Source organism: Bos grunniens, chromosome 3 (assembly GCF_055505025.1).
Source record: "Bos grunniens cultivar Pamir isolate PY7600 chromosome 3, Bosgru_T2T1.0, whole genome shotgun sequence".
In the NCBI taxonomy this organism is placed as follows: Eukaryota; Metazoa; Chordata; class Mammalia; order Artiodactyla; family Bovidae; genus Bos; species Bos grunniens.
The window spans coordinates 42377390-42390223 of record NC_141167.1 but is presented as its reverse complement, the minus strand read 5'-3'; the positions used below and the strand labels follow the sequence as shown (position 1 = coordinate 42390223).

The following is a 12834-nucleotide window of genomic DNA, read 5'->3' as shown; positions in this document are numbered from 1 at the left end:
AAAGTTTTACTGTCATGTTGAAATATTTGCAAAACAACATTGTGTGCTATTTTTATTCACTCAAAAATGTTAATATATTTTGTTATCAGTATCTTTGACAGGATGAGATCATGTTGTCAAATGTTTTTTCTTGGGAAGGACTATTCTTTATTTTGAAAGTGTGCCCCATGTTTTAAAGTTTGTTTGTTTTTTTTTTTTTAAGTGAGAATGATACTAGTTATTTTGCATATATAATTCTTATCTGTCTAAATCTAAAGTTGGCAACACTCTATAGGTTCTAAAGCTAGGGGAAATTTTTGCTGGTTGATAAAACTGAAAAGAGGCTAACCATTAATTTAGGGACCCTGGATGCAGAGTCATTCAGAACTAGATGTCTGTTTCTACAGCTATAGACTGAGTTGAACTGTGATCTTTAAGATCTCTTCAAGTTCAAAATTTCTATAACCTTTTGATTGTAAGTAAGGAATTGGTGGAGTTTAATTTTAAATTTGGTTAGAATCTGCTGGGAAGCCTCTGAGTGACCCGGAGACACATCAAGCTGTTTGTCATGAGTCTGGGGGAGCCACCAGCTGCTGTCCAAAGTTAGTCTTTCTCCCATGAAACACTCTGAATGAGGCTCTAATTACCTCCATCTTGCCACAGCTTCCGCCCAGGGAGGAGAAAGGTGAAAGGTGTTTGTTTTGGTGGAAGAGAGAATTCCAGGTATGTTCACTGTCAAAGTCTCCATTTGAGCCTTGGTCAGAAACTTCCTTAGCACTACGTGATCTACAGCAAAGAGGTATCTACCCTGCATTCACGTTTTCTACCTCTTAGTAGAGATTCTACTTTGCAGTTTGAAGAGCATGCTAAGTCACTTCAGTCGTGTCCGACTCTGTGCGGCCCCATAGATGGCAGCCCACCAGGCTCCCCCATCCCTGGGATTCTCCAGGCAAGAACACTGGAGTGGGGTGCCATTTCCTTCTCCAATGCATGAAAGTGAAAAGTGAAAGTGAAGTCACTCAGTCGTGTCCGGCCCTCAGCGACCCCATGGACTACAGCCCACCAGGCTCCTCTGTCCATGGGATTTTCCAGGCAAGAGTACTGGAGTGGGGTGCCATTGCCTCGGCAGAGTCCAAAAGTTTTGCCTGTACAAAACTGCCTGTCTTATCTACATCAAGGGATAATAGCGTAGCACAGAGTCATATAGGAGGGGTAGGTTTCTCAACTTCTCAGAATCTCTTGTTTCATCCTCTATAGAGAAGAGATAATAATGCCGCCCACCTGACAGGACTGTGGCAAAGATTAAAAAGCATAACATATGTAAACAAACAGGGCTCCCTGGTATGCACTAACTGAATGCTTCCTTCCACATAACACCAGAGTTCCTCTTTCTTATGTAACTGTAACCTTCCTGAGAACATGCAACTTTTTTGAGAATAGCATTTATTTTTTAACTTCTCTGTGATTTTTCCACTATTCTGTTCATCTTTTACTCCCAGAGCCTGGCACACTGCCTGGAACATAGGTGAGCTTCAGTAGAGAAAGTGAAAGTAAAAGTTGCTCAGTTGTGTCTGACTCTTTGCGACCACATAGACCGTACAGTCCATGCAATTCTCCAGTCCAGAACACTGGAGTGGGTATCCTTTCCCTTCTCCAGGGGATCTTCCCAACCCAGGGATCGAACCCAGGTCTCCCTCATTGCAGGCAGATTGTTTAGCAGCTTAGCCACAAGGGAAGCCCTGATTGTCAGTAAATATTAGCCAAATGAGTTTTGGTCCACCAATGATTGAGATGTTTTAGGGCAGGAGTGCTTCTATTAAGGGCTTTCTAGATGGCTCAATGGCAAAGAATCCACCTGCCAGTGCAGAAGATGCAGGAGACTTGGGTTCTATTCCTGGGACAGGAAAATCCCCTGGAGGAGGAAATGGCAACCCACACCAGTATTCTTGCTTGGAGAATTCTATGGATAGAGGAGACTGGTAGACTATAGTCTATATGATTGCAGAGTCAGACACGACTGAGCGACTGAGTACATGCTTCTATTAAAATTAGCTGGTAGAAGTGCCCTGGGGCATATTATCTTATTGGTTGGTTTAAAATACCCTGTGCCCCTTTCACAAAAGGGTGACCCTTTTTAGCTTCCTTTCCAACAACTGAGGAGAGCCCAGTGGAACTTTCCAGTCTGGAGACTTTAGGGAGCTACTGATATTTTTATAACATATGATATTAAAAACAATTGTACATGTGCCCAGAAAACTTTTAAGGCTCGCATTCCATCATCCAATTTTATTTGGTTTCAGAAACTCAATAAATAAGTAACACAACCCTGTCACTGTTCTTTAAATACAAATTAGAGATCTCCAGTTAATAGCAGCAAAACAGAAATATCAGCCATGCTTAATAGGGTGGTGGAAGTGTGTCCTGTCTCACCTAGGAGCCAGGCAATAAGTGGGCATTGTGTCAAGGTTCCAGAGAAGGGACACAGACATGTGACTAGATGACAATTCACTAAATGTTACCCAGCAAAGGCCACTCGGAGAAGTTGCATGTCACCAACCACCTTTCCTTCTCTGCTATAGCCTGATGTAAACTGCACATGCCTTGCAAAGTCAGATTGTGGTTTGCAAAAAACTGTTAAGGTTCTCGTGCCATAAACGATTCAGCAGTTCAGGAAATGAAGCTGATTTTTTTTTTTAAGTATTAGAGAATGAACTTCAGCAGGGTGGGGAGACTAGGGGAAAGAGATACTTAGGGAGTTTGGGTACAAGGTGCTATATTTAAAATGGATAACTAACAAGGTCCTACTGTTTAGCACAGGAAACTCTGCTCAATGTTATGTGGCAGCCTGGATGGGAGGGAGGTTTGGGGGAGAATGGATACATGTATGTATATGACTGAGTCCCTTTGTTGTCCACCTGAAACTATCACATTGTTGATTGGCTATACTCCAGTATAAAATCAAAAGCTTAAAAAGTATCAATAACAGAAGTAAAGCAAACACTGTGCCTAAGGTTTTTAAACACTCTTGTGGATCCTCTATACATTTCGCACTCAAGAGAGCATGTATGCCCTTAAGGTGGTTATCATTGTCATCTCTGCTCCTGTTCACTTTTTTTCTCCCTCTTCCCTTGTGTTAAAGGGGAACAGTGTTGCTCCTCTGATGTGTTAAAGGTGAGGTAAGTGTGAGACAGGGAGCCAGACAGCTCGTACTTACTGCTCACTTGGAAGTGAAGAATTTCTTGACATCGCCTTCGGTGACAAGTCATAGTCGCTGTCTGATCTGTACAGAAAGGACTCTCTGCGCTGGCTGTGCCCAGGGAAGGTGGCATGAAGAACCAGCCCAGAAGAAGAGCTGGCCTGGGGGTCCAGTGGGCTCCGACCTGGGGAAGGGCCATTTTCCACATCAAAGCTTAAAGAGAAAGAAAAAAACCCAGTCACATGAGAACTGACATACACGGAGAACCACGTGTGCTGGGCACGTTACATAGCATTTCACACGCCACGGAGTTTTATGTCTCCAAACAGCTCTGAGTTGCAGTCATCCTCAATATCTTTTATATAAAAAGTCATCTAATCCTCTATTTTATATAAAGGGAACAGTCCACAGAAGTTTAGTCATTAGCAAAGAGTGGAACCAGGATTGGATCCCCAGCGCAAAGTCCTATGGCCTTTCAGCAGCATGATAACTTTAACAAATTCATAAAATGAACTGGTGATAATAAGCGACTCCAGATACAGCATCTAACACAGCTCTAAGTGCCAGACACTCAACTATCACTTGAATGAGTCTTCTTAGCTGGGAGACTTCTTTCTGCCATAAATAAATACCACAGTCTCATTAAAGATACAATGTGCATATTTCTGAATGTTTTTAGGAACAAAGTGCTATCCTGAAAACATCCACTGGCTGATTAAACGGGAGGCCCAGTCTGCAACTTACCATTCATACTCAAGTTTAAGCACAGAAAATAACTTAATTAATCTAATAATGCCAAATAGGCCTTCAGGGCAGCAGAGCTTTCTTTCCGGAGGAGAGAGGATGCAGCTATTGACTCAAAATAAAGAGTACTGTTGAGATTTCTGGTCAGTCTCCCTCACTCTGGAATGGTACCCTCAAGTCCAGATTCATTTGAACAATTTCTGAGCAATGACCACACAGGCGGAAGCAGTAGACTCTGTCTATTTTCTCTCTCCCAGTCCTGGTATTACCTTAGGTACTCTGTCTTTCCCGTGCTTTCCACCATCCTCTCTATATTTTTCCTGCATGCACAACCTCAGACTGGCAGTAACCCTCTTGCCTAGCATTTCTCTAGACCACTCACTGCCCTCCAGCTAAAGCTCTGCAGAAAGCTGTTGGAGAAGTTACAGGATGCTCTCTTTTCCAGGCTGGACCACAGTAGTGGGCTTACTTCATACTCATCCAGCTGCCACGATTTATTTCTACATTTGTGATTCTTTTTGTTCACTAGTTCTTCCAGCCTATGTTCTTGCGGTGGATGTTTTTAGTTTACAGATGGCTTTCTCATTTATTATTTCATTTACAATCCTTATCATGACCCTGTGAACTCCACAGTATGATTCCACTCTACATTTGAGGAAGATGAGGCTTCGAGAGATTTTAAATGCCTGCATGAAGGCACAGGCTAGTAAATGTGCAAGGAGAATTGGAAAATCCAAGTTTTCCAACTCAGTCTTCTACAATGTCACACTTCTGTAATCACAGAGCTTCTCAATGGCTTTCTGGGTAGAGTGAAACTTCCTTTCAGTCTCTACATTCAGACAAAAGTTGCGCTTGGTATGTAGAGAGTTAGTCGGATTATGAGCAACCCTGGCCGTTATCTGGAGTGAAGGCAGGGGAGGCAGCAAATTATGCTGAAGCTGTAGGTTTTACTGAAACAGGGAAATAAGAAATGAGAGAATCTGGGGTTATAATGCTTCCCCAGAGACCATTCCGAGAAGCTGCTTTTAGCCAACCCGCAGACTCTAGGTGTCTGATAAGAAGCAGCAAGTGAGAATCTCCCATGAAGAGGACAAGGAAGAGCCATAACAATCCAATATACGTATTTGGGCTTTCATGGTACTGCAGATGGATTTTCACAGCAGGCTCATGGTCTGGGATGGGACGGTCTTTCAGACTCTGCAGGCAAGCAGGCAGGTGGGCAATCACTCACACATTTCAGCCTGTTTGCCAGCCTGCCCGGAGGTAAAGCTATGTTGTAAGGCAAATATATTGCAGCAAGTGAAAATATAATGTAAGCTGACTTACAAATTTCCCTTGGGTAAGATCTATACTAGTCGTTGAGGAAAATAAAGAGCTCCTTTGTGGATAAGGACTTCTTTGTGCCACCTGGAGCCTGTAGTACGACTAGGTCTTGATGTCAGCTCTGAACTCTTCTTTAAGACAAAGATGGCAGGCTCTTAATAGGTAAAGATGGGACTACATAAAGCTTAAGAGTGGGCATAAGCTTTGAACTTTTATGAGTAACCATGCAGTACTTCATTTGGTCTCTGTCTATACATCCTTAATGGGTATTAAAACACTGAAATACTTTGGTAACAGCTGGCAGCCAGCCCCTGCCCCCAGACCCTCCAGGAGCCGCTGGACCTCCTGGTTATCCAGTAACTGAAGGGTTGATGTCTGGAACAGCAGGGGGCCTCCACCTTCAGCACGGTGGCCTGTGTCCATTTAATTGGTCAGTGTCCATGCAGTACCAGTCATTAAATATTATGAATGTCACTTCTGTGTATATCTGTGCTAAACTCTTAGAAGAGTTGCCAAGTGGGTATGCCTACCAAACTGTCAGAACTTTTTCCATTAAGGGTTTCCATCAGGGCTCAATCTGCCCTCCTTCCTGCTGCAGGCAGGAATTCCTAGTGGGAAGACAACAAGTCCGCAAGTATTACCTTTTAAGTAGATGTCACAAAGCATGTGCCCCCCAGTTTTTGTATCCAGGAGGTTTGGTCCTGCCAGGTAAGCAGGGACTAGACCCAGACCCTCAAACTCTCTCCCTGTTGCTTCCCTTTGTTTTCTTTTTTCTTTCTTTTTTACCCTGCCTAAATTCATAGAAGAGCTTGCCAGAATTCAGAAGCCAAAGAAGAATTCCCTGGGGGCAAAGAAGCAGATTCAAGGAGACAAAGGGCCTTTCATATTCCCTGGGGCATGTTTCAAAGCAACCAACACAGATGTACAACTTAGGAACAAACATGAATCACCAACCAGACACCAGCCCCAGTCACAGCAAAATTAGCAGACAGACATCACAATGCATCCCACAGATCCAGGGTGGGAAGAGGGGTGTGGGCAAGGACAAGACGCAGGACAGACTTAACAAGCAAAACAAATACACCACACAAACTGAAATACAATTAGGGGGAAAGTGGAATCTGAAATATCGGAAACTAACATACAAAAGGGTAATTATTTATTTAGGGCTTTTTTGCTTCTGCCTTTGGAGAAGGAAGTGGCTTAATCAGCACCCATATTTCACCTTAGCGTGCATGCTAAGTCACTTCAGTCATGTCCAACTCTTTGTGACCCTATGGACTGTAGCCCGCCAGGCTCCTCTGTCCATGGGATTCTCCAGGCAAGAATACTGGAGTGGGTTGCCAGGCCCTCCTCGAGGGGATCTACCTGACCCAGGGATAGAACCTGCATCTCTTACATCTCTTGCATTGGCAGGCAGGTTCTTTACCACTGGCGCCACCAGGGAAGCCATATTTCACCTTTAGGCTTCATTATATTAAAAATATTATCATAAAACTAACTAAGGATGTGATATAAAATGTAAACAACAGAGAAAAAACATTAGCAGTTTAATATTTTTTCTGACTATTAATATTTTTCCTGCAGGCTTAAATCATGATTTTTTTCACAAGTTTTTTTTTTCCCCCCACATACTGTACCGTTTCCAGAATCATCATTTTCCACGCCTATGGAACTTAACAGTTCACCCAGAAGTTGTTCCAAACCTCTTGAGGCATTTTCCATTTGAGCTTACAAGTACTTCAATATTTGGATGAGTTCATTGAGAAGTTTCGGATAGATTGAGAGGATGTCATGGACAGGCTTCTGAATATTTGATGGTACCTGCCCATATCCAGCATATGGACTGAAACAGTATGAAAAGCAGCCTTTTCCCAAGGATTGGAAACAAGCTCCCCACCACCAGTCCTGCCCTCTGATGTCCAGGATTCTGTATGCTGCCGTCCTATGTGATTCAGCATGCTTTGGCAGATCACCCTGGACTGAATCAATCACTTGTTATCTAAGACCTAATATTTTAACAACTTCTTCCTGCTTTGATTCTAGAGGTCTCAGCTTCCCAAAGCAGTGTTTGTAGTGGGTGATGCTGCGTGTGGGAGGTAGTGCTCCCCATAACTGGAATGCCCTTCTTCCCACTGTTTCCAATAAGTCACCCTTTCAAATTCAGCTCATATCACCTCCTCCAGTAAATATTTTCTAACACTGAAGCTACCAGTTCGATCTAGATACATGCTCTTTCTTTGTGATCCACTAGATGTCTTTATAGCAATACATGATCACAGTACTTGTGATCTCTATTTAATTCTCCCTTTATTTAACCATCTTCTTATCTAGCTGCTCTCCAATAGATTCTTAACCCCAAAAAAGAAGGAACCAATATTACTCACTTTTGTATCTCGGGCATCTGGATTTGTTGTTTTTGTTTACTCGCTAAGACGTGTCCAACACTTAGTGACCCCATGAACATATTTCACCAGGCTTCTCTGTCCATGGGATTTTCTAGGCAAGAGTACTGGAGTGGGTTGCCATTTCCTCCTCCAGGGAATCTTCCTGACCCAGGAATTGAACCATGTCTCCTGCACTGACAGGCAGATTCTTTTGCACTCATCTCACATGCTAGCAAAGTAATGCTCAAAATTCTCCAAGCAAGGCTTCAACAGTACAGGAACCAAGAACTTGCAGATGTTCAAGTTGGATTTAGAAAAGGCAGAGGAACCAGAGATCAAATTGCCAACATCCGTTGGGTCATAGAAAAAGCAAGAGAGTTCCAGAAAAATGTCTACTTCTGCTTTATTGACTATGCCAAAGCATTTGACTGTATGGATCACAACAAACTGTGGAAAATTCTTAAAGAGATGGGAATACTAGACCACCTTACCTGCCTCCTGAAAAATCTGTATGCAGGTCAAGAAGCAACAGCTAGAACTGGACATGGAACAACAGACTGATTCCAAATAGAGAAAGGAATATGTCAAGGCTGCATGTTGTCACACTGTTTATTTAACTTACATGCAGAGTACATCATGTGAAATGCTGGGCTGGATGAAGCACAAACTGGAATCAAGACTGCTGGGAGAAACATCAGTAACCTCATATATGCAGATGACACCACCCTTATGGCAGAAATCAAAGAAGAACTAAAGAGCCTCTTGATAAAAGTGAAAGAGGAGAGTGAAAAAGCTGGCTGAAAACGCAACATTCAGAAAACTAAGATCATGGCATCCGGTTCCATCACTTCATGGGAAATAGATGGGGAAACAGTGGAAATAGTGTCAGACTTTATTTTTGGGGGCTCCAAAACCACTGCAGATGGTGACTGCAGCCATGAAATTAAAAGACGCTTACTCCTTGGAAGAAAAGCTATGACTAACCTAGATAGCATATTAAAAAGCAGAGACATTACTTTGCTGACAAAGGTCTGTCTAGTCAAAGCTATGGTTTTTGCAGTAGTCATGTATGGATGTGAGAGTTGGACCATAAAGAAAGCTGAGTGCTGAAGAATTGATGCTTTTGAACCGTGGTGTTAGTGAAGACTCTTGAGAGTCCCTTGGATTGCAAGGAGATCAAACCACTCAATCTTAAAGGAAATTAGTCCTGAATATTCATTGCAAGGACTGATGCTGAAGCTGAAGCTCCAATATTTTGGTCACCTGATGAGAAGAACTGACTCACTGGAAAAGACCCTGATAATGGGAAAGACTGAAGGCAGGAGGAGAAGGGGAAGACAGAGGATGAGATGGTGGGATGGCATCACTGACTGGATGGACATGAGTTTGAGCAAGCTCCGGGAGCTGGTGATGGACAGGGAAACCTGATGTGCTGCAGTCCAGGGAGTTGCAAATAGCCGGACACGACTGAGTGGCTGAACTGGGCCAAGGGATCTGGATTAGAGCCTTATAAATAGCAGGTCTTTAAAAATGCTGGCTGAACCAATGAAAGAATACTGCAACTCACTGTGAAATGTTCCTCGTGTACCTTCCCTCTTCCTGCCTCCCTACCCTCAATCTCAATTCCCACTAGCAGGTGTTTCTGCTGTTTCCTTCAAATGAGTCTATGCAGGTGCAGCATTAACTTATTTGATAAGTTTTGTGAGACAATGACCTAAAAGTAAAAATAAAAAAATAAATAAAAAGCACTGTTCTCCCTGAACAAAAATCACTTGGTTAGATGTTCGAGATGGTGATAGCTTTATGACAAACCCCCATGATGAGAAAAGCGTTCCTGTACCAGCTTCTGTCTGCCATCTTCTCATCTCTTGCTTTTTAATAAAAGCAGGAACCTTCTCTGCCCTTCTTTCTCCCCTAATGGATTCCATTCCCTGGGAGTCCACGCAAAGCCAGCCCCGCACTGGTGCTAAGAGGGAGCCAGCAGGTGGCAGAAGACAGCTACAGCTTCCCCAGCCTCCACCCGGAGAAGGTGGGGCTGCTTGCCAGTCTCCAAGGGAGAAATAGGACTGAAGCCTTATTCATAAGCCTGGGAGGAAAAATCGGGGATAAAGAACAGAAGCACAAGGTGTACATGAAACCTTTTATTACACCAAGAGAAGCTGTACTTTCAAGAATTCAAGTTAAGCCAGGTGGTTGCAGAATTGCCTGCAATTGTCCCCAGGGTGGTTGTTTCTAGATCCCTAATTACCTGTGCATACCCCAATTTCTGTAACAAAGAGTCTTGAAGCAACATCCTAGGAATCATTCGTTTCTGAATCAGAGGAGACTTTTCTTTGAAAACTCATTCCTTCTCTAGGTAATATATCATCGAATTTTCACAACTCTGGGCTGACTTTCCTCCCCTCATTTCCAAAAGGAGAAAACAGAAGGCTCCAAAATCTGAAACATCATTTGAAAAATCCCCAAATGTGGCCTCTTTTAATTACATCCTGTCAACTGCACTCAGGGCCCTCTGTTCTGTGTCCCCACAGACCCTTTCTGAGCCCAGAACCTACCACGCTGGATTGGATTTCTTTGTTTACTTATCTCTCTCACTCCACTGGACTGTGGCCTTGAAGCCGGGACTAAGCCTTATTCGTTTTGTATTCCTAAGGCTTTGAACTGAGTTTCATGCCAGAAGGCATCCTACAAACATTTATTGAATGAATACATCTCACCAGTTTTTATCTCTTATCTGACAAAAAGCCATTTCTATTTGGATTAAAACCTCTGGCAGGTAAAACCTCAGAGGAGTCCCCAGATGTAATCGAGAGAATCCACTTTCCCCAATCTCCCTGCAGTGTGTCAGGAACTCCACGCCAGGAGTTGCAGCTTTGGAGAACTTTTTTGTGTATCATAAGGTATATGTTTGGCTATTGTGTATGTTTGTATGTGTGTGTTTGGGGGTAGTGGTATATTCTTGAAAAATGCAGTGTTTCTTTAAAGTTCTGTTGGAAAACATTTTCATCAGTTATACTCAGAAACTAACACCTCCTAAAGCTTGCTTTTCACTTTGATAAAATATACCATTCCCTTATATACTTAGATTAGCTATCACCTCCATGTGCTACCTGGTCCCTGTGGATGGGGAAGCTGCACAGTGGCATGCATTTTGCCCATAGTTACAGTGACCTACCTTTATAGAATTAATTTGCAAGCTGCAGTGAGTCCTAATTTCGAATGAAGGACTTAACTATGCAAAATCACAGCCAGCATGAGGCAGAGCCCATGTCTCTGCTGAAAACAGGCAGCTCTCTGGCTATAGTTACAGCAGAATATCCCAGTCTTGCCCTAAAAATCCAGTTCCGGAGTCTTGACTTCCCTCCCATAGAGTAGGAAAGAAAACTATTATGTTCAACTCATCTGAATTGCAAAAGCAGCTTAGCATGGCTTTCCTTTTCTCTTAGCACCTTTGAAAATTACATCTACTTTCCCCACAGAGACGTTTAGACCAAGGGAGCAGAGTAGCGCCCAAGAGCCCTGGGATTCTGGAGCCCTGGCTTCCAGTTTCTGCTCTGGGGAAAAATAACTTGATATGAAACAGGGACTCTCTGTATGCACCCCTACACCCAAGCCTTAGTCTTTCCCCACTGAAATGAATGAAGACATGAATCCATAGAAGATCTCTAAGGTGTGTCTGAGATCAAATATCTTACATGTATGCTTGTGTGCTAAGTCGCTTCAGTTGTGTCTGACTCTTTGCAACCCTATGTACTGTAGCCTGCCAGGCTCCTCTGTCCATGGGATTCTCCGGGCAAGAATACTGGAACGGGTTGCCACGCCCTCCCCAGGGGATTTTCCCAACCCAGGGACTGAACCTGTGTCTCTCGTGTCTCCTACAGTGGCAGGTGGGCTCTTCACCACTAGTGCTACCTAAACATATCTTGCAGAGATTTTCAAAACAAAAGAAATATTGGTTCTCAAGAGTGATTTAGTGTGGTTTTATACTGTTGTGATAATTCATTCACTCAACAAATATTTATGAAACAAGGAGTTATTCGAGACCTGAGAATTCAACAATGTGTAAGACAAGGTCCTTGTGGGGAGGGATGGACAATAAATAAATCAAATGTGATAATTTCAGACAGTGATAAAAGCTATGGAGAAGATAAAGCATAATAGTATGGCAGACATACGTATAGAGAAGAATGTTTCTGGTTTGGGTGTCAGCAGGCCCACTCTACACAGCTGCATAGACTATCTATACTGGGCACACCACCCACCTTCCTCAGATGGTGTCCTTTGAGTTGAAACCAGAAAGAGGTAGTAACAAACTGTGTTATGGTTTTTTTTTCCAATCTGCATTTACACACACTTTTAAACTTAAAAAACTGGATCAAATGATATTTGGGGTTAAATATGGTGCCATTTAGTAAGCTAGTGATATAATTTTCCTTTTCCCTGAGTTCAGTTAGTTGTTCCATTGTCTCATACAGCTCTCTCTGCATTGATATCTATCTATTGACGTATCTCTCCACTAGCACTTGTCCAGCAGAATTTTTAGCAATCTCATCTGCCCACAAAGGGCTGTGAAACTCAGAGACACAGAACTTCTTTTTCATATTATTTATCCCATTGCTAAGGGTCATGTCTATCAGAAGTACTTAGCAAATGTCTAATGAATAAACAAAATGAAGGAATGAATGGTTTGAAACCAAGTATCTTATTCTGACTCCTCTTTGATGCCCTCCATAGACTGCACAGATGTACTTCTCCAACAAAAGCAAATGTAAGTGGTGTGGGGATGCGGAGTCATCTCCTGCCCTCTGCTGTGATTGCCCTGAAAAGAAGGAGGAGTTTGTTACCAAATACCACTTGTAAAGAAGGCTGTAACACTTTCCATAAGGCACCGAGCCCAGTGTGTTAGTCATTCAGTCATGTCTGATTCTTTGTGACCCCGTGGACTGTAGCCCTCCAGGCTCCTCTGTCCATGGAATTCTCCAGGCAAGAATACTGGAGTAGGTTGTCATTTCCTTCTCCAGGGGATCTTCCTAACCCAGGGATCAAACCTGGGTCTCCTGCATTCCAGGTGGACTCTTTACCATCTGAACCACCAGGGAAGCCTAAGAAAAAGGCAAATGATCCTGCTTGTCAATGATCATCCTCATTCCTTGATGTTGATGGTGTTAGGGATGGAAATGACATGAATATTCCTCTTGATGTTCC

At 43.0% G+C, this 12834-nt stretch overlaps 1 protein-coding gene across 2 annotated transcripts in view; it reads right to left on the bottom strand.

The window, feature by feature from the left end:
• PDE4B (phosphodiesterase 4B) overlaps positions 1-12834 on the bottom strand; it is a 669313-nt gene that overhangs the window by 151618 nt on the left and 504861 nt on the right. For both annotated transcript variants that reach the window (XM_086390409.1, XM_086390410.1), the window contains one exon: positions 3194-3388. In XM_086390409.1, coding sequence (XP_086246535.1) covers positions 3194-3388 — 195 coding nt within the window. The remainder of the gene's footprint in view (positions 1-3193; positions 3389-12834) is intronic.